This window comes from Rattus rattus, chromosome 9 (assembly GCF_011064425.1).
Source record: "Rattus rattus isolate New Zealand chromosome 9, Rrattus_CSIRO_v1, whole genome shotgun sequence".
NCBI lineage: Eukaryota > Metazoa > Chordata > Mammalia > Rodentia > Muridae > Rattus > Rattus rattus.
This window is the reverse complement of record NC_046162.1, coordinates 42,777,577-42,795,866: the sequence shown is the minus strand read 5'-3', so window position 1 is coordinate 42,795,866 and position 18,290 is coordinate 42,777,577. Positions and strand designations below refer to the sequence as shown.

At 40.4% G+C, this 18,290-nt stretch overlaps 1 protein-coding gene across 1 annotated transcript in view; it reads left to right on the top strand.

Annotated features, from left to right (window-relative positions):
- Ankfy1 (ankyrin repeat and FYVE domain containing 1) overlaps positions 1-18,290 on the top strand; it is a 74,527-nt gene that overhangs the window by 26,640 nt on the left and 29,597 nt on the right. Inside the window, exons 4-7 of the mRNA XM_032914040.1 lie at positions 3,814-3,949; positions 10,648-10,771; positions 12,787-12,936; positions 14,643-14,808. Of these exons, the coding sequence (XP_032769931.1) occupies positions 3,814-3,949; positions 10,648-10,771; positions 12,787-12,936; positions 14,643-14,808 (576 nt within the window). The remainder of the gene's footprint in view (positions 1-3,813; positions 3,950-10,647; positions 10,772-12,786; positions 12,937-14,642; positions 14,809-18,290) is intronic.

Below are 18,290 nucleotides of genomic sequence, written 5' to 3'. Positions count from 1 at the left end.
TTTAAAGAGATGCACCACCATCGCTCCACAATTAGTGGATTATCTTTGATAATTTCTAAGGTTTAACTTGAAGCCTGTAATTCTCCCTTGTAAGTACAAATAAACAAGCATAAATGCAGGTGGGTACATGCCGTTCCCAGCTAGAGTGAAAATGCCCATGTGGAAGGAAGATCTTCACTGGGAGGCTCCAGTCTGTGTGAGCACACTCAGCTGTGGCTTTTCCTTTGCAAAGTGAAATCTTTTTAAACTGTGTATCTCTACCTGTAAAATAAAATTAGCATAGTTTCTTAGAGCCACTTGATTACAAAAGTGTTTTTCACAAAATGTATGATAGTAACTCCACAGACTTAAAGTTTACAAAGACTACAAAAGATAATAAAAATTTGAAAATTATTTACATTTACCTGGAAGATAGTAAGAGTAGGCTAACATCTTATGATACTTCAGTTATCAAAACTTTTAATGCCAGCAGTTATGAGACTCATGAAATGTACTTTGGTGCATTATCAGTGACATTCTGGTCAGGGCTACATGAGACACTGTTGTTTATGGCTCAGTGTATGTCTGTCTCGGTGATTATACTATGTGCATTTGAAAAGAGAAATGGACTGCAGTTGCTGGATGTCGTGCTTTGCTTATTTATAATACTGAGGATTGAACTCAGGGCCTCTCAAATGCTAGGTGATTCCTCCATCATATTTATTGTTTATTTTGAGGTGGAGTCTTGCTATGTTCCCAGTCTGGCTTGGAGCTCACTATATAGTTTAGGCCGATCTTCAACTTGTCACCCTCCTGCTTAGATTATATGATATATAATCCAGCACTGTCCCAAGTGCTGGGATTATGTGTGTGCATCTGGACCAGGCAGATCTAGTATTCTTTAAATACCATTATATCAAGGAGGCTGATTGTTCAGTGTTTCTGGATGAATATGTATATAATATATTTCCTTTTATGCTAGTTTATCAATTCTTTAAAGTTTAGTATTACTCTTTACTGCAATCTTGGGATAGTAATTTTACCTGGGTTGATGGCATATTCATGTAATCCTAGTACTTAGGAGGCTGAGGTAGGAGGGTTATGAGCTCCAGGCCAGGCTAACTGGGGCTACCTTGACATAACTTTGTCTCAAAAATATCAAAAAGAAAGCAAATTGAGAAATTTTCACTACTTTTACTACATTACTGAGGAAGACAAAGGAAAAAAGAAACAGCATTGTTTATGTTTGCCCGACCCCTGTCTGTCTGGTGGTTTTAGCAGGCAATGGTTAACTAATCTGCTTCAAGCACATCAGGTTTTCTATTCAACATCACTTCCTTCAACCCATCCTTCTCACTGTGAATAATTGTAATAGAAGGGTAATCAGAGATGATCTGTTGTTTCCTAGTTATTAATAATGTATTCCTAGTCCTTATTGTATTCTTCCTTGATAAATATGAATTAAGTATAGTCTCCCAAAAGCCTCAATGAGCATCATAAGAACAACTTGTTAAAGTGCAGATGCTGGGTCCGTGCTCCGTTCTCTTCACTGAGCCTGAGTGGGCTTGAAAGTTCAACTCTGTTAGGAGTCTGCTTGCTCACGACTACTCTTGAAGAACCTTTATGCAAAATACGGCTTTAACTTGTCTTCTGGGCATCACTTTTTTTATTCAGACTGATTGAGAGCTGATTTCATAGAAGTAACAGTATAGATTAGTTTGTTTGCTTGTTTTGTTTTTTTGAGACAGGATCAAGTAGTCCAGCTTGCCGTAAAATTCACAGTATATAGTCAAAGATGAACTTGATCCTTCTGCTTACCAGTTGCTAATATTACAGGTATATGCTACTACACCTGATTTTATGTCATTTAGGGATCAGCCCAAGGCTTCTTGCTTGCTAGGCAATTATTACTAGCTGAGCCACATCCTACCTCCTCAGCACTAGTTTTAGATATTTTAAATGATTCTTACAATAAACATTTCCTTCAAGTAGCTATATAGTCTTTAACTTTAAAAATAAACAATATATTCACTAAGTAAAAATCAGAATAAAAAAAATCATGAATTGTCTTGAGTTCATATTTTTGTATGTATCCTATGTTTTTGATTGATTAATTGATTGATTGATGAATAAACAGAGTTGCTTGAATGTATAGTTTATTTAGATATATATGCATTTACACAATGGTATATTGATACTCTCATATACATGAAGCAAAAATAAGATTATACCAAATGTATTCCTAGTTTTTTAAACCATCGTAAATATATTGTCATGCATGTATTTGTGTAGACTCTGGGGTTGATTCCCAGTACCCACATGATGGAATACAACCGTCTGCAACTCTAGTTCCAGGGGATCCAACATCCTTTTCTGGTCTCCTTGGGCACCAGGAATGCAATTGGTACACAGCCATACATGCAGGCAAAGCACCCATACACATAAAATAAAGTCTTTCTAATCTCCAGTGCTGCAAATAAGTGATTAAAAATGAATAAATGAGTCAGGTAGTTGTGATGCACTCTATTAATCCTCGCACTGAGAAGACAGAGCAAGTTCCAGGACAGCCAAGGCTATACAGAGAAACCCTGTCTCAAAATAAAAACAAAAATAAATAAATAAATAAATAAATAAATAAATAAATAAATTCTTTTGTCTGAGAGATAAAAACGTGTACTCTAGTTTAAATATGTATTTGGTTATTGGTAAATCTTATTGGGTGTTTTTATTTTCATGGATCACTTATTTATATCCATTGCTCATATTTCTATTAGATATCTATTTTCTTGTTTTTATCTATAGACTCTTTTATTAGAAATCTGCTGAGCTTGGAGTTGCACACCTTTAATCCCAGGACTCAGGAGGCAGAGACAGGTGGATCTCTATGAGTTGGAGGCCAGCCTGGTCTACAGAGTGAGTTCCAGGACAGCCAGCGCTACACAGAGAAACACTGTCTGAAAAAAAAAAAATTAAAAAACAAAAAAGAAATTTCATTAACTTTTTTTTTTTTTTTTTTTTTTTTTCTTTTTTTTCGAGCTGGGACCAAACCCAGGGCCTTGTGCTTCCTAGGCAAGCGCTCTACCACTGAGCTAAATCCCCAACCCCTCATTAACTTTTTTATCTTATGTCTCAAATATTTCCCCCTTTTGCTTCCTCATACAAAACTTTTAACATTTTTCTGGATTCAGACAGATTGTCACCTTATTTTCTTTTTTCTTTTTTTTTTTTTTAAATGTTCATAGGTGTTTTGTTTGTGTGTGTGTATGTGTGAGGGTGTCAGAAGCTTGGAATTGGAGTTACAGGTGTGAGCTGCAGTATGTGCTGGGAATCAAACCCAGGTCCTCTGGAAGAGCAACCAGTGCTCTTAACTCCTGAACCATCTCTCCAGCTTCAACTGTGACCATTTTTAATGGCTGTATTGTTAAGTGGTATCCACCAGAGAGGATTAGCTGGCCTATAATTTCACTGGGCGTTTGGAACCTGAATGCAGTTCCAAGTCTTTCTCAGGGTGGGAGTTTAAATACAAAAAACATATCCTGGGTTGACATACCTGTTAGCAAGCATAGCTGGTCAGAAGCCGGAAATCAAAGTCAGTCCACTTAGGGGCTTCCAGAACCAGAGGCTGCTGTGTTTGTTTTGGCAGGTGTTGCTGCCCGCATGCTGGGTTCCAAGGCCTGAATGGATGGCACTTCCATCATGGCATACTAAGGTGTGCGGGCCTGTTACATTATATTTCCTTGAGTTAGGTGTACCATAATTTACTTTTCTATCCACAGATTTTAGGGTTACTTTAGAAGGCCTAAGTATGTCATCTACTTTCTTTCTCTTAACTAGATGCGAATCCTGAGGTGACAATGACAATGCTTCGCTGGATCTATACGGATGAGTTAGAGTTCAGAGAGGATGATGTGTTCCTGACTGAATTGATGAAACTGGCCAATCGCTTTCAGCTCCAGCTCCTTAGGGAGAGGCAAGTCACAGCAGGTGTATTCAAGCCCCTGCAAGGTGGTGGCTAAGATTACTTGTGCCAAGCTCTGGAAAAGCAGCTTCTGCCATGTGATAACTGCTAGGGGTTCTTTAAAGGTGCTGTAGGAGAGGCTGGTTTCTCTATTGCTTTGTGTTCCTGGTAAGCTACATTTTGCCAGTGCTGTTTGTTGTTTTCTTTGTCTTCTCCTGTTTGTTACCTTAGATTATATGATTGTGTAAATTAACCACTGGATATGGATGGATAGAGTCCAGCGTCCAGATTCTTGACTTTGCCTTTCATTATGTTACATTTTGGTCAGACACTCCTTTTTGGAGGCACGTAAGTGTTTAAATTAGTCCAGAGAGAGCTCAGTACTTTTTGGTTCAGTATGATTGTAGCCAGCATCAATATGGGCTTACTTCATTGAAGTTAGCTGTTCTTCTAGGTCTCAGAGCATGGTATGTTTTTATGGTGCGTTTTCTCTGTTCCTCTCTGAAGTTGGCATTTTGGAGCAGTAAGAGACAAAGTGCTTATCAGATGGTGCCAAGCAGAATGCTGTCCACATGCTGTGGCTGTGGTTCTTGGTGTGGTGAATGTAGTCTTTTTACCATCTTCTTTTATTCTCTTGGGTATGTTAGGGAAAATGGCCCCTCTCCTGGGTGGTTCCAACCATGTGTTGTTCATTCAGTCTATTTGTTGCTCTTTTGCCCTCACCTAGGAGATCAAAGAGAGAATTGGCTACCAGGAACTGCTTGCTCTTTTTTTACTGTGAGGGGGTTTTCTACTAGGATTGCCCCAGAGCCTCACAAGAGTCTATAGACAGAATCCTTCCAACTACCTGTAAGTGATGTGGGCCTGAGAACTATTTTAATATCTAAATCTAATTTAAACATAGACAGGTCCAAGGTATTTAGGATTAGATAACTAGCACAACTAACTTTATTATTGAAGTCCTCTAGTTAATTATTGTTTGTTTATTAAGTTTTTAATTATATAAATATAAATTCATACTAACTTTAATTAGATTGTTTATATCTTCCCTCCCAAAATCTTCAGCTTTTTCATTGACTATATCAGACTTGCTTATAAAATTGCTTTATTAAAGTGTTCTGGGATTGATATAGGCAATTGTAATTGGTGTAATGGATACTTTAATTAAAGTGTTTATTCTTTATTGATTGCTTAAGCCTCTTGACTATCAACATTACTAGATGCTCATATTTGTTCTATTGGTTGTAGATATTAGGTTGTTTTTCATGGCTTTTCTTATGAGCTGGTATGAAGAGACCAGAGCTGGAGTGAGTGCTGGCTTTAATGAGGTCACAGAGTGCCCACTACTGTCAGGCAGAGAAATGACACATCTTGGATATTATATTAAGTCAACAGGCTCTGGCAAAAGCATGCAGTTCTTTGCTGATTTTTGTGTTAGAGAGATCCTGTTGGCCTGGAAATACCAATACAATAATTAATTTGATCAAAAAGAAGGGTATAATGACAATTTTGGAATTTTGGTTTCTTTAAAAAGTATATAGAAATATTATAGGAATATATTTATTTTCAATCGCAGGTGTGGGATATGGGGCTGCTTCAGTAGCTGTCCACAGCAGCTGACTGTGATTTGCCTCATGCACTAACTAGTAGGGGTGTGATTTTTGCCAGCTGCAGATAGTTTCTATGTTTGTGTGATATTTGCAAGTCTGGGGAGTTTCCAGAGATTATATAATGCTAGGGCCCCAAGAGGTGGTGTGGGTTGTTTGGTTTTTTGTTGGTTGGTAGTGTTGGTTGATGTTGGTGGCGGTTTAAGTATTTGAGCAAAGAAGAAAGAGGCAGATGGGGAGGAAGAGGAGGATGGGGAGGAAGAGGAGGATGGGGAAGAAGAGGAGGATGGGGAGGAAGAAGAGGATGGGGAGGAAGAAGAAGAGGAAGAGGAGGAGGGGGAAGAGGAAGAAGAGAAGAAATAATAATAGATATCCTAACTGCAAAGATCAAATTTTCCTCAAGGAACTCAGTGTCCCCAGTCAGCAAGAAAGTAGTCTAATGACTCCTGACTTTATTCAAGAATCGCTTTTATTTCCTCTTTATCCTTTTTTCGCTTATCTAGTATTTAGGGATTGAAAGGGTAGAAGAAAAGGGGTAGAAAAGGGTAAAAGAAAGAGGAACCCACATGTATAGTCAAAGACCAGCTACAGAAGGTCTTCTTTGTAATATCAGAAAATTCTCTTTGACAAAGAGTATGTATTAAAATGACAATATTTTTATTGATTATAAATATGGGTATAGTATATGCAATTTGGAAAACAGAATTATATAAAGAAAAAGTAGGTCACCTACAACCCAACCATTGTTTATCTGTGTATTTTTCTCTCAATGGTTATTACATCTCACATATATAGGTCAATCCGAAAAGGGCATGGTGGCACACACGTTTAAACCTAGCACTTGGGAGGCAAAGAAAGGCAGATCTCTTGTGAGTTCAAGGTCAGCTTGCTCTACAGAGTAAACTCAAGAACAGCCAGGGCTACACAAAAAAAAAAACAAAAACAAAAAAAAGAAAACCAGACAGGAGTTTGTAGAGTCCCTGATTTATACTTTGAAAATCAGATGTATGGGCTAGAAATACAGCCCAGAGATTAAAAGCCTTTGTTGTTGCTTTTGGAGACGACTCAGGTTTGGTTCCTTAGGGTTCACAGCTTCTTTTGACTCCATTTTCTGGGGCTCTGGTGCCCTTTCCTGGCCCTGTGGGGCTTTTGCAAGCACATGGACATGCACATAAGGATAATGAATGAATAAATCTTTGCTGGACATGGTGGCACATGCCGGTAATCTTGGAGATAGAACAAGATGGACTTCTGCTTTTGAGTATAGTCTGGCAACCAGAGTTATATATGGTGAGCTTCTGTTTCACAAACCAACAAGATAGATTGCTTTGTGCTTTTGTATGCTTTGTGGATATCAAAGTATAAAAATATACTAATACCAATATTTTTCCTCCAGCAGAAAACTAGCCTACCTTGCTACTTTTCAGGTAGAAACTTTGAGCTGAGAACTTAATGAAAGTATGTGTTTTGCCAGGCGGTGTTGGCACATGCCACTCATCTCACCAACTTGGGGGGCAGAGGCAGGTAGATCTCTGTGAAGTCCTGGCCAGCTTGGTCTACAGAGTGAGTTCCTAGAAAACCAGGGCTTCACAGGAAAAAAAGAAAAGAGAAAAAAGAAAAAGAAAAGAAATGCATTCTTTTGTTGTGTAAGTTATGTCAGTTTCTAGTTATAGTCTATCCATATAGCAAATGGCACTCAGAGGTCTAAATGAGTGAAAGTGAGCTGTAATTTCTAAGAAAACATCTGTTGTTAGAACGGTGTTCAAGTCCCTTGGCAGTAAGAAGGAAGACTAGTATTCACCGTCCAGGCCAATGTCAGTACAAGGGTATAAAGTAAGTGCCTGCAGATGTGATCTGGAATCCTTGCATTCCTATGATGTAGGCCACCTGCAGTCAGTACACTGGTATAGCAAGACTATCATATTGGGCACTGCAAGTTTCATTTGTCAAAAAGCAGTTTTCTCCTGGAACACTTAACTCCATAGCTGTGGTCAGGTTACAGTAACTTAAGCCCTTTGTTGTGGTATGCAGTGTACTTGTAGACTCCAGTTGTACAGAAAACTAAGGGTTTCTTTTGAGCTAGTGTTACACATTATAGCCAATGCTACTTGGTATTCATGTTGTAGCCCAAATTTTCTTAGAACTCTTATTGGAAGCCTCCTTGCCTTAACCTCCTAAGTATTGAGATTTGAAGTATGTGTTCCTACTCTGAAACTTGTCAGTTTTCATTTCTTGTTTTTGTTTTTGTTTTGTTTTGTTTCATTTTGAGACAGGCTTTCTCTGTATAGACCAGGCTGGCCTTGAACTCAACAGAGATCTAACTGCCTCTGCCTCTGCCTCCCGAGTGCTAGGATCAAAGCCGTGCATCAACAGTGCCCGAAACTTGTGTATATTTATTCATTTTAACTTCCTTTAAGAACTCTAGGGAAGGGCTGGTGAGATTGTTCAGCTACTTAAACCTAATAACCCACGTTTGATCACTAAAGTTCTCTTTGGAAGAAGAGAACTGACTTGAAAATTATCATCTGGCCCTCACACTGTCGTGCTCTGTGCTATACACACACACACTTATAATAATAAATGCATGAATGAATATTTTGGGGAGAATTGTAGCCTTGGCTTGGCTGCCTCTGCCTGTTATGCGCCGGAATTGAAGGTGTGTACCATAACTGGCCCTAGAAGTGCCCTGGGAGAGGTGCTTCTTTACACTACATCAGCAATGTTACTTAAAGACAGATAAAATGGGTGCCTATCGCTGTGGATGGAAAATGGCTGTTTTCTTGTTCCTGGCCTTCTCTTAACTTGTAAGGTTGAAATTTGCTTTCTTATTTCCAGGTCTATCACACTGTGTCTCCACTCTTCCACTCCATGGTCTCTCTTGCTGCCCTCCTCATTCCCTACCTCTCTAACTCTTGTGGTCCTTTTCTACTTCTATTACCTCATAGAACTCAGTCTCGTCTACTGAGATTGAGAAGTGTCTGCTACTGAGTTTTTTAGGGCAGTATTAAGTTCCATTAATATTAGCTGTTAAGGTTTGCAGTGTCCATTTTCCTTCAGGAAAGGGGTGGGGCAAGCAGTAAGAAACATAAATGTACAACATACCTTCAAGTGTCTTCTGCACTGCGGACTGCATCTAAAGTTCCTTCACCTTGAAACCCATAGAGTCCCAGCATCCCAGATCAGGTACCGTTCTCATGCCACAGGAGGTGAGACAGGAGCAGAGACTACATTTTCTCACATCACTAAGTTCTGCTCTGTTATTAGAAAACTTTTGTTGAGGTTGGAGAAAAGGAGAATAAGCTGTAGATTCCAGGACCTCTGACTAGTCTACCACTGGGCCTCTGTAACTGCCCTTGGAGTTGAATCTGATTTGAAGGACCATGCCAGCCTCCTTTCTCAATAGGCCTTATGCTGTGGAAGGCACAATAAGATTTCCAGGAATTCGGGCTGGAGAGATGGCTCAGTGGTTAAGAGCACTGTCTGCTCTTCCAGAGATCCTGAGTTCAAATCCCAGCAACCACATGGTGGCTCACAACCATCTGTAATGAGATCTGATGCCTTCTTCTGGTGTGTCTAAAGTGTACTTATATTAAAAAAAAAAAATTCCCAGGAATTCTGTCATAGAACAATCTCTTTATCTTCTATGCTAGGATGTGGAGAGACAGCTTTGTGCTACAGGGATGTAGTTAATATCCTCTTGTTAGTCTGTTAGTTATTCATCATGTTTTGTTGCCTGGCTTTGTGGAGATACACAGTGTGTCCAATTTTCTTTTAGGGTACTGTGGTCTGATTTTGTGTGTGTGTGTGTGTGTGTGTGTGTGTGTGTGTGTGTGTGTGTGTGTGATACTAAGGATTGAATCCTTGAATACTAGATCTGACTCAATAGCTATTTTGGATATTCTTTAAAATATAGCTATATTGAATTGTAGTTATTGTATTTGTAAAACTTTTATGTGTATGAGTGTGGGGGGGGTTGGTGCCTGGAGAGGGTAAAGGAGAGCATCAGATTCTTTACAACTAGAGTCAGAGGCAGCTGTAAACCATCTCACACGTGCTGGGAACCAAACTTAGGTCCTTTGAAAGAACAGTTATTCTTAGCTGCTGGGCTGCTACTAAGTCCACATACACACTCCCTATCCTTTCACCTCCCCATTCCCCAGTGTTACTAGGGATTGAACACAGACCTTCCCAAATACAAGTACATCCTGGACAAACATTCTACCACTGTCCTATTTTCTAGTCACCGAATTACAATTTACTCACTTATTTTAATCATCACCATTATTACTGTATAAGTGTTTTGACTACATGTATATCTGTGTGCCGTATACATGCAATACCCATGAAGATCTGAAGAGAGCACGGATCCCCTAGAACTGAAGTTAGGTGGCTGTGGACTTGAATATGGGTCCTTAGAAGTGAATCTAGGTCCTCTGGAGGAACAGCCAGTGCTCTCAACCTCTGAGCTATCTCTCCAGCCTTCTTAATTATAATTTATACAAAATACAAATTTATCTTTTGGAAGGACTTTTAAGGAGATCTTTATTAAGCATAGACCCTCATATTTGAAACGTTGAAAACAATAATAGAGTTGTCTGGAATCTACAATCCAGACACAATCTGTTTTGTGTTTGATTTAAAAATGGCCTATGGGTGATCAATGGGTTTCTTGTGATTACTTTTGATGCTCTTGAAGTTTTAAGTTTCATAGGGTTTTTTTGTGTGCAGGCTATTTTTAGTCTTCCCAGAGCAGTGAGATATAATATATTGTCTAGTACAAGACTTCAAAGCACAGTGTAAGCCAGACTTAGGCAAGAGGAACCTGACTTCACAGCCAGTGAGGACTATATAGTGTGACATCCCATTTCAAAAATGAAATGTATATGACCAGTTTTAGTTAAAAAAAAAAAAGATTTCAATAAGTAAAAATACACACGTAAATAAAATATAGCAGCCTAGCCATAGTTTATTAAACACAGTGCTCAGCCTTACTCTTTAGTTTTACTAGACATAGCTAGTGTAGCACTTATTGTCTGTGTTTTTTTTTTATTAATGTATTTGCCTGGATAATTCTGTTCATCATTAATGAATAATTTCTTACAGATGTGAGAAGGGTGTTATGTCTCTGGTGAATGTTAGGAACTGTATTCGCTTCTATCAAACTGCAGAGGAATTAAATGCCAGCACACTGATGAACTATTGTGCAGAAATTATTGCAAGTCACTGGGTGAGTAAGAGGCTGTGTGGTATGGATAGAGCCTTCACACTGGCACTGGAGATCCCAGTGTAAGCCCTGCTTCCACAGCCACCCCTCTGATACCTAGTCTTTGTTGTTTGTATTCTTGAAAAATAAGCCATTGGGTTAGATGATCTGTGAGGTGTTCTCAGTTCTGAACGTGTTCTGAGGATCTAGAGTGGAACAGATAGAGGTGGCTAAGGTTCAGGAACAGATTTTAAGAACACCTGCCTTAGCATTATCCTGGAGAAGCTGTGACCCAGCATTCAGCTGCCCATGGAAGAGCGTTCTCCACTGCTTCACTTCTTGGGTTTTCATCATAAATAACAGGCTTTACATTTTTTTTTGTTATAGTTTGTTTTACACTTTTGTATGTGTGAACAGGTGCACATATGTGGCTGTAGAGAGAGGCCAGAGAACACCCTCTGGTGGGGTTACTCAAGTACTGTCCACCTTATTTTGAGGCAGAATCTCTCACTGGCCTCAATTTCACTGATTAGAAGAGGTTGGCATGCTTGTGAAGCCTCAGGGATTCTCCTGTCTTCTCCCAAGCACAGGGTATACAAACTGAGTTGGTTTTGTTTTTCTTATTTTTTTTAACATTAAATAAATAGATTAATAAAGCAATCAATGTTGTTTTATGAACTAGCTTCTATGATTGTTTTGTATACAGTTTTTATTGGAGGAACCTTCATATTTCTAAGGGAGATTTCTAATAGAACTGGCCTGTGTGTGCTTAGTGCCATGGACCTGTAACCCCAACTACTTCAGGGACTAAAGCAGGAGGATGTTGAATCTATGGTCTGCCTAAACTGCAAAGCAAGGTCAAGACCGGCCTGAGGAACTGAACAAGACCCTTACTCAGAAAAATTTAAAGGGCGGGGAATGTAGCTCAGTTGTACAGTGTTTGCCTAACATGCACAAGACCCTCAATTTACTTCTGATATTACTAGAAAAGTGGGGTTGTTGTGTCAGATCCAAGTTGAACCTCTTCTAGGACCTCTTGAATAAGACTCATGGAGGCAGTGATCGATGTAAAAGAAGAGGAGTTTAATCATTCTGACATGTTGGGGTTGTCCCATTTCAAGGGGAGATGACCCTGAGCAGACTCTAACAGGGAATTACATACCTTGCAAACAACTGGGGCAGAATCTGCACAATGGTAACTAGGCAGAGTACTATGCACATTTGGTGGAACAAAACAACTTCCATATTGACTCATTGTACTGTTCAAGACCTTCCCAAGGGGGCTCTATTGGAAGCCACAGGTAGCTTTGTGTGACAGTTTGGCTTATAGCTGTTCCAGGACCTAAACCAGCTTTTTTCTTCCTGGAAGGGAGGGTCCTTGTGCTCACAGGTTTGTGGTGGGAATTTCCCCACTGGGCCCAGATTGGCCCCAAGTCTGGCTCTTTCAGTCGTTTGCTGCTTTGACGTAAGGTCCCATTTTGTAGCCCAGACTGACCTGATACCCACTGTGTATCTCAGACTGACCCTAAACTTAGGGCAAACATCCTGCTTCAGTCTCTTGATTGTTGGGATTAAAGGCATGTGCTGCTATCACTGCTGAAAACTAGCTTTAACTTTCCTGATAGAGCGACAGTTGTGGAGGACAAATGTGACTTGGTGAATTGTTGTCACAGTTCTGATTTGTTTTGAAGTCACCATCGATGTAGGTTTAGTAGGGAGAGAACTCTAAACTCATGGTGGGGGCTCCTCCTACTGGGCTTGGTTCCAGTTGAAGGTCAGAATTGACATTTAGCTGTCACTCTGGGGCCCAGCAGTGCTGTGATGGGTTGAGTGTGGTGGCAAGTGCCTCTTAAATACAGGTCCTGAGTAGCCATTTTCTCACTGTCAGACTTGTGCGAGCACTCTAGCCTCTATAGGTTTTCATGTCTGCAAAGGAAGCAAAGATAGAATTAGTTGGAAAAATGTTAAGTCTCTGACACATGTTAAGTGCTTAAAAGTGACAGTTGTTATTAACATTTGTCATTGTTTTTAATCCTTAGGATGACTTGCGAAAGGAGGACTTCAGTAGCCTGAGTGCTCAGTTGTTATACAAAATGATTAAATCCAAAACCGAGTACCCATTACATAAAGCTATCAAAGTGGAGAGAGAGGATGTGGTCTTCCTCTATCTGATTGAAATGGATTCCCAGGTATTGTAGAAGAATCTCCTTTTTTCCCTCTCTCTCCCCAGACTTTAGTGTTATCCGTATTTCTTGCTTCTGTCTGCACCATCACTGGACATTCTATGAGGGTACTTCTAATATGTACCGGATGCTTTTGGGCATTTTCTGTTCTGTTCATCAGAATTTGCCGGTCTTAGTCTAATCCAAAGCCACATTTCCTTTTCCAAATGGTGGTCATAGCAGTACCTGACTTCAGCTCCCCAACTTGGTTTTTATTTTTTTCCAAAACAAGTTTCCATACGTTTAGTAGCCTAAACCAAAACACATTCCGGGCTACTTGAGAGCACGTCCTGCTTTTGCAGAAAGTTTTGTTCCCAGCATCCAGATGGCAGCTCACAACCAACTTTAGCTCCATTCCCAAGGACTCCAGCACCCTCTTCTGACCCCTGCAGGCATCAGCCATACATGTGCTCTACACACTACACTCATGCACATAAAATAATATGGTTTAGAACAACCACAAAAACACATCAGTTTATTATTTGACAGTTTTGCCTCTTAGAGGTCCAAGGCAGAAGTCACAAGGCTAAAAGCAAATTGTTAGTAAGGTGTTGTCATTTGTGGAGCTATAGAGAGGGTCCATTTCCTGCTCACATAAGATGTGGGCAGAATTATCTAGTGGTCCAGGCCTTTATTTTCTTGTGAGCCGAGTGCTTTTCTTAGCTTGTAGGCGTCCTCACAACCCTTAGCTTCAGAGGAGCATTGCTTCCATCGTCAAAGCCAGCAGTGACAAGTTAAGTTCTAACTTCACCTCTAATGACATACTCTTCCTACATTCTGATTCACTCAAGAACGAATCTCCTTAGAAGGTGGGGCCCTCTGGGCTGGTCCAAGATTCTTCCTAGCTCAGGACACTTTGCCTTAATCACATCTGCAAAGGTACTTTTTGCCACATAAGTTGACATGTTCATATGAACTGATAATTAGGGCATGAATATCTATAGAGTGGGGTGGGGCGGGAGATGCATTATTCTGTACCACAGTGCCTTAAAGGAACGAAGATGGGAGTATGGTTAACATGGGCGTTAGTGTGTAAGGAGGCATTAAACTGCCAAAGAGTGCTCCGTTAAACCTCCTTCATGAAAATGTTTGCTCTTTTATTTTTTATTTTTGTTTTTTCAAGACAGGGATTCTCCAGGCCTTCCTGGAACTCACTGTATGAACCAGGCTGGCCTTGAACTCAAGAGACTGACTTGGCTCTGCCTCCTGAGTGGTGGGGTTAAAGGCATGTGCCACAGTGCCCAGCTTTAGCTCTGTCATAAAGTTCTGTATGCTAGTTTGTCATCCCATCTTCATCCTCCTCCCACCCCACACCAGTGCTGTCTTCATTTTTTCTGTGGTCCTTAATCACCTTCCATGTTGTTGACATCTGCTTACGAATCACTATTGTTTGTATGATGCTGAAAGAAAGTGCTCTCAGGAGGTCCAATAGCAGTCTGTGAATGAAATTGAATTTGGGCTGTAAGAAGTGCCATAGCATTAGAATTGACACTTTTGGAAGAGGTGTGGTGACATACACCTTTTTGGAAATAGGTCATTTCTGTGAGTTTGAGACCAGCCTATCTACATATAGAGACCTGTTTCAAAAGGGGAGTTGGTCAGTTGGGAGAAATCACCATAGGTTGTATTTTCTACTGTCTTAAGTAAGCTGATTTCCAAATTTCTCTGTGCAGCTACCTGGGAAGCTTAACGAAACAGATCATAATGGAGATCTTGCATTAGATCTGGCTCTGTCACGACGACTAGAGAGTATTGCCACCACTCTGGTCAGTTATAAAGCTGATGTGGATATGGTAGACAAGAATGGCTGGAGCTTATTACATAAAGGGATTCAAAGAGGTAAGGAGAAAGAAATTTTAAATTTTTTGCTATATGCAACATACTTTTTATATTTATAGTTTTGAAGCTCAGTTCCAGGAATTCCCAAAAGGTCTTGAGTCTGTATGTTCAGTTTGCATGGCTTAGAACTGGTTGTTGGTCAGAGGGCTGATATCTATTGGCCTTGTCAGTCTGGATGCGCATAGTACTACCAGGACCTAAGGAAGAGAGAGGGTAGGCAGGTGACCTTTAAGAAGTACCTATGGAGCCAGCATGGGAGTAGTTTTTGTGAGTTCAAAGCCAGTGGGGTCTATATAATGAATTCTGGGACAGCCAGGACTACATAAAGAGATCCTGTCTCAACAAAACAACCAAAAAAAAAAAAAAAAAAAAAACCCCAAACCTTTGGGGGCTTAGTAATTTGAGAGTTTGCAGTTCTTGCAGAGGACTTGGTTCCCAATAAGTCGATTCACAAGTGCTCTTAACCTCAGTCCCAGAAGTTCTGAAACCCTCTTCTGGTTCTGTAGGCACACACATGACATTTACCCACACAGACAGACATCAGAGTAGCCAGTCTTTGCTACTTTGTGGGTTCCTTTTCCTACCCTTTATTCTCTCCAAGTTTTATCCCCTATCTCTAGATAGAAGGGAAAGAAGGATGGGAGTGGGGTGGGGGTGGGGATCTGAATATAACTTCTTCTTGTTTCCTTTTTTAGCCCAATTACTAACAAACCACAAACAATCTCCCTGAATGACCAACACCCACCAGCCCTACCTCTTGGGCCACAACATTAATATATCCTCTGAAAACTTCCCAGAAGTCCAAATGTCACACAATCACAGAAACTATTTGCAGCTGGCAGAACCCTGCCTCTGCTAGAGCATGAACCAAATCATAGTCAGCTGCTGCTGGCAGTCTGAAACAGCCCTACAGCCCCACACCTGGGATTGAAACAACACGTTCTTCTAATATTTCTGTGTTTTTAAAGAAACCAAAATTCCAGAATTCTCACAACACATCAAGTTTGTTTGTTCCTTCCTTCCTTCCTTCCTTCCTTCCTTCCTTCCTTCCTTCCTTCCTTCCTTCCTTCCTTCCTTCCTTTTAATTAAAAAATACTGCTGACCCAAGAGTAGACTTGTAGACTGACAAAATAAAAAAATGAAGATTGGCCAGGTGATGGTAGTGTTGCACACCTTTAATCCCAGCACTCTGGGAGGCAGAGGCAAGCGGATCTCAGAGTTTAAGACTGGCCTGGTCTACTGAGTGACTTCCAAGACAGCCAAGGCTGCACAGAGAAACCTTGAGAGCTCTGTCAGAAACATATTGGAGGGGCTGGAGAGAAGGCTCAGTGGCTCAGAGTGCTTGCTACAGTTGCCAACAGCCATATGGCATTACAAGTCACAAGAATAGCAAGATTACAGTTATGTGAAGTGGTAACGGAATCATTTTAAGGGCCATGACATTAGAAATGTTGAAAATCACTGTGCTAGAAGAAAGAAGCATAGCTAAAATTTCTCAAGATAAAGGTATAGGCAAGGGTTTTCTGAACAGTACTCTAGTAGCAAGGAAATAGTCCCCAAAATCAAAATGAAGAAGCTTCTGAACAACACAATAAACAGTCACCAGAGGGGAGAGAGTGGGAATGCCTCTGCAGGCTCCTTATCAGTAAAGAATTGCAGAAATTCAACACTTTAAAAACGCACCCAATTAATAAATAAGCCAAGTTGTCAGGTCTCACAAAAGGACACACACGTGGTAAATAAGACTGTAACCTGTTCTACACCCTCACCCACCAGCAAAGTACACATGAAAGCCGCTTTGACAGTCTGCCTCGTTTCAGTTCAGAATGATTGTCTTTAGGAAAATAAGTGGCAGGGCCACGAGATGGCTCAGTGGGTCAGGGCACGTGAAGCCAAGCTCATGGTAGAAAGACAGAACTGACTCTGGAAGTTAAGTATCAAAAGATATAAATAAATCTTTTTTAAAATTCTCATAGGTACTAGTGAGGACATGGTGAAAGAGGAATTCTGTTTTCTTTTTTTTTTTGGTTCTTTTTTTCGGAGCTGGGGACCGAACCCAGGGCCTTGCGCTTCCTAGGCAAGCGCTGTTCTTTTTTGTTTTAATTTTTGAGACAAGAGTCTCACTATGTAGACCATTTGTCTGTGAAGCCACAGAGGACTGCCTTTGCCTCCTAAATTCCATTTATTGTTATTTGTGAGAATGTAAACTTGTATGGCGACTATGAAAAAACAATGTGGAGATTTCAAAAAACAGTAGTTGGTGCCACTCTTGGTATACAGGTGAAATCTGTTAGCAAACCACAGAGGTGTTTGTGTTTGCATTATCTATGAAAGCCAGGAAATGAATGTCCGTCAACAGATGACACTGCTGTGCTCTCAGGCATAGTTCTGTCCCTTAGCAGGATGTACTGTTTGAATGCTGCTGATGTGCAGCTGTGGCTTTCTCTCCTTTGTGACAAAAGTTTTAGTATAAATATCCATTTGAATTATATAGAGGGTTGAGCTTGCTAGCTAATAGAGAGGAAAGTTTTACTCATCACTGGATAGGGAACCCTTAGAACAAGTTGCTGTGGAGAGCAGATGCGTTTTTCCAAGCACACACAGCACTTAGCTCTGGGTTTGTGTTCATTGGGGAAAGTTTCTACCCCACAGGGAATTGTTCTTTCCCACTCTGTTTAGTGTCTGAAGTGTTTATTTTGGAAACAGATTCACTTGTTACTAAAAAAAACAATTAAGTTCCTTCTCTGGGAGCTGAATTCTTATGTTTCATGAAAGAGTGTCTCTGGTGAGTTACTAAATATTTGGGTGATTGCTTAGCTACAAGAATTGCCAAGACAGTGTTGATGAGTGTTGTAGGGTGAGTTAATCTTTCATTCTGAATGTGTGAAATGTCTGGAAGTATGTGGATTACAGTGTGAATATAGCAGACTTTAAGAAGGGTGCAGCACTGGCTTGAATCCTGGCTTATATGTTGCTTTGACAGTTACTTGTCCCTACTGTCATCTTTTCTTGTTTGTAAGATGAGAAGGGATGTTTCTGCTTTACCAGGCTGTTAGCATAGTGAGACAGGATTGGGATGTTCCTCATACAATGACAGCCTGCTGACTGATAGAGTAAACACAGTGACCTTTACCTTGCCTGTGCATTGGAATGCCCAAATCAGACCCTGCAGGGAATTGTCCTTTCCTTGAGGTCCCACTGAAGCACTGACTATCCTAGAACGCTACATGATAGGCCCTGGTTCTAGATCTACAGTGCTCCTCCTAGCCGCTGCCTCCTGTGTTCAGGGTTTTAGGTGTTGTGCTATCACATCCTTCTGAGGAATTACTTGACCTTGCCTTCTTCTGCTTGATGTTACTTGGTTAGCTTTACCCAAATGTATGAGTGCTACCTTAAGCTTGACTGTTGACCTTGCTTTTAAATTCATTGAATGGTTCTAGACGTTCATTAAAATATGAATGAGGTCTACTTTAAGAAGCCCA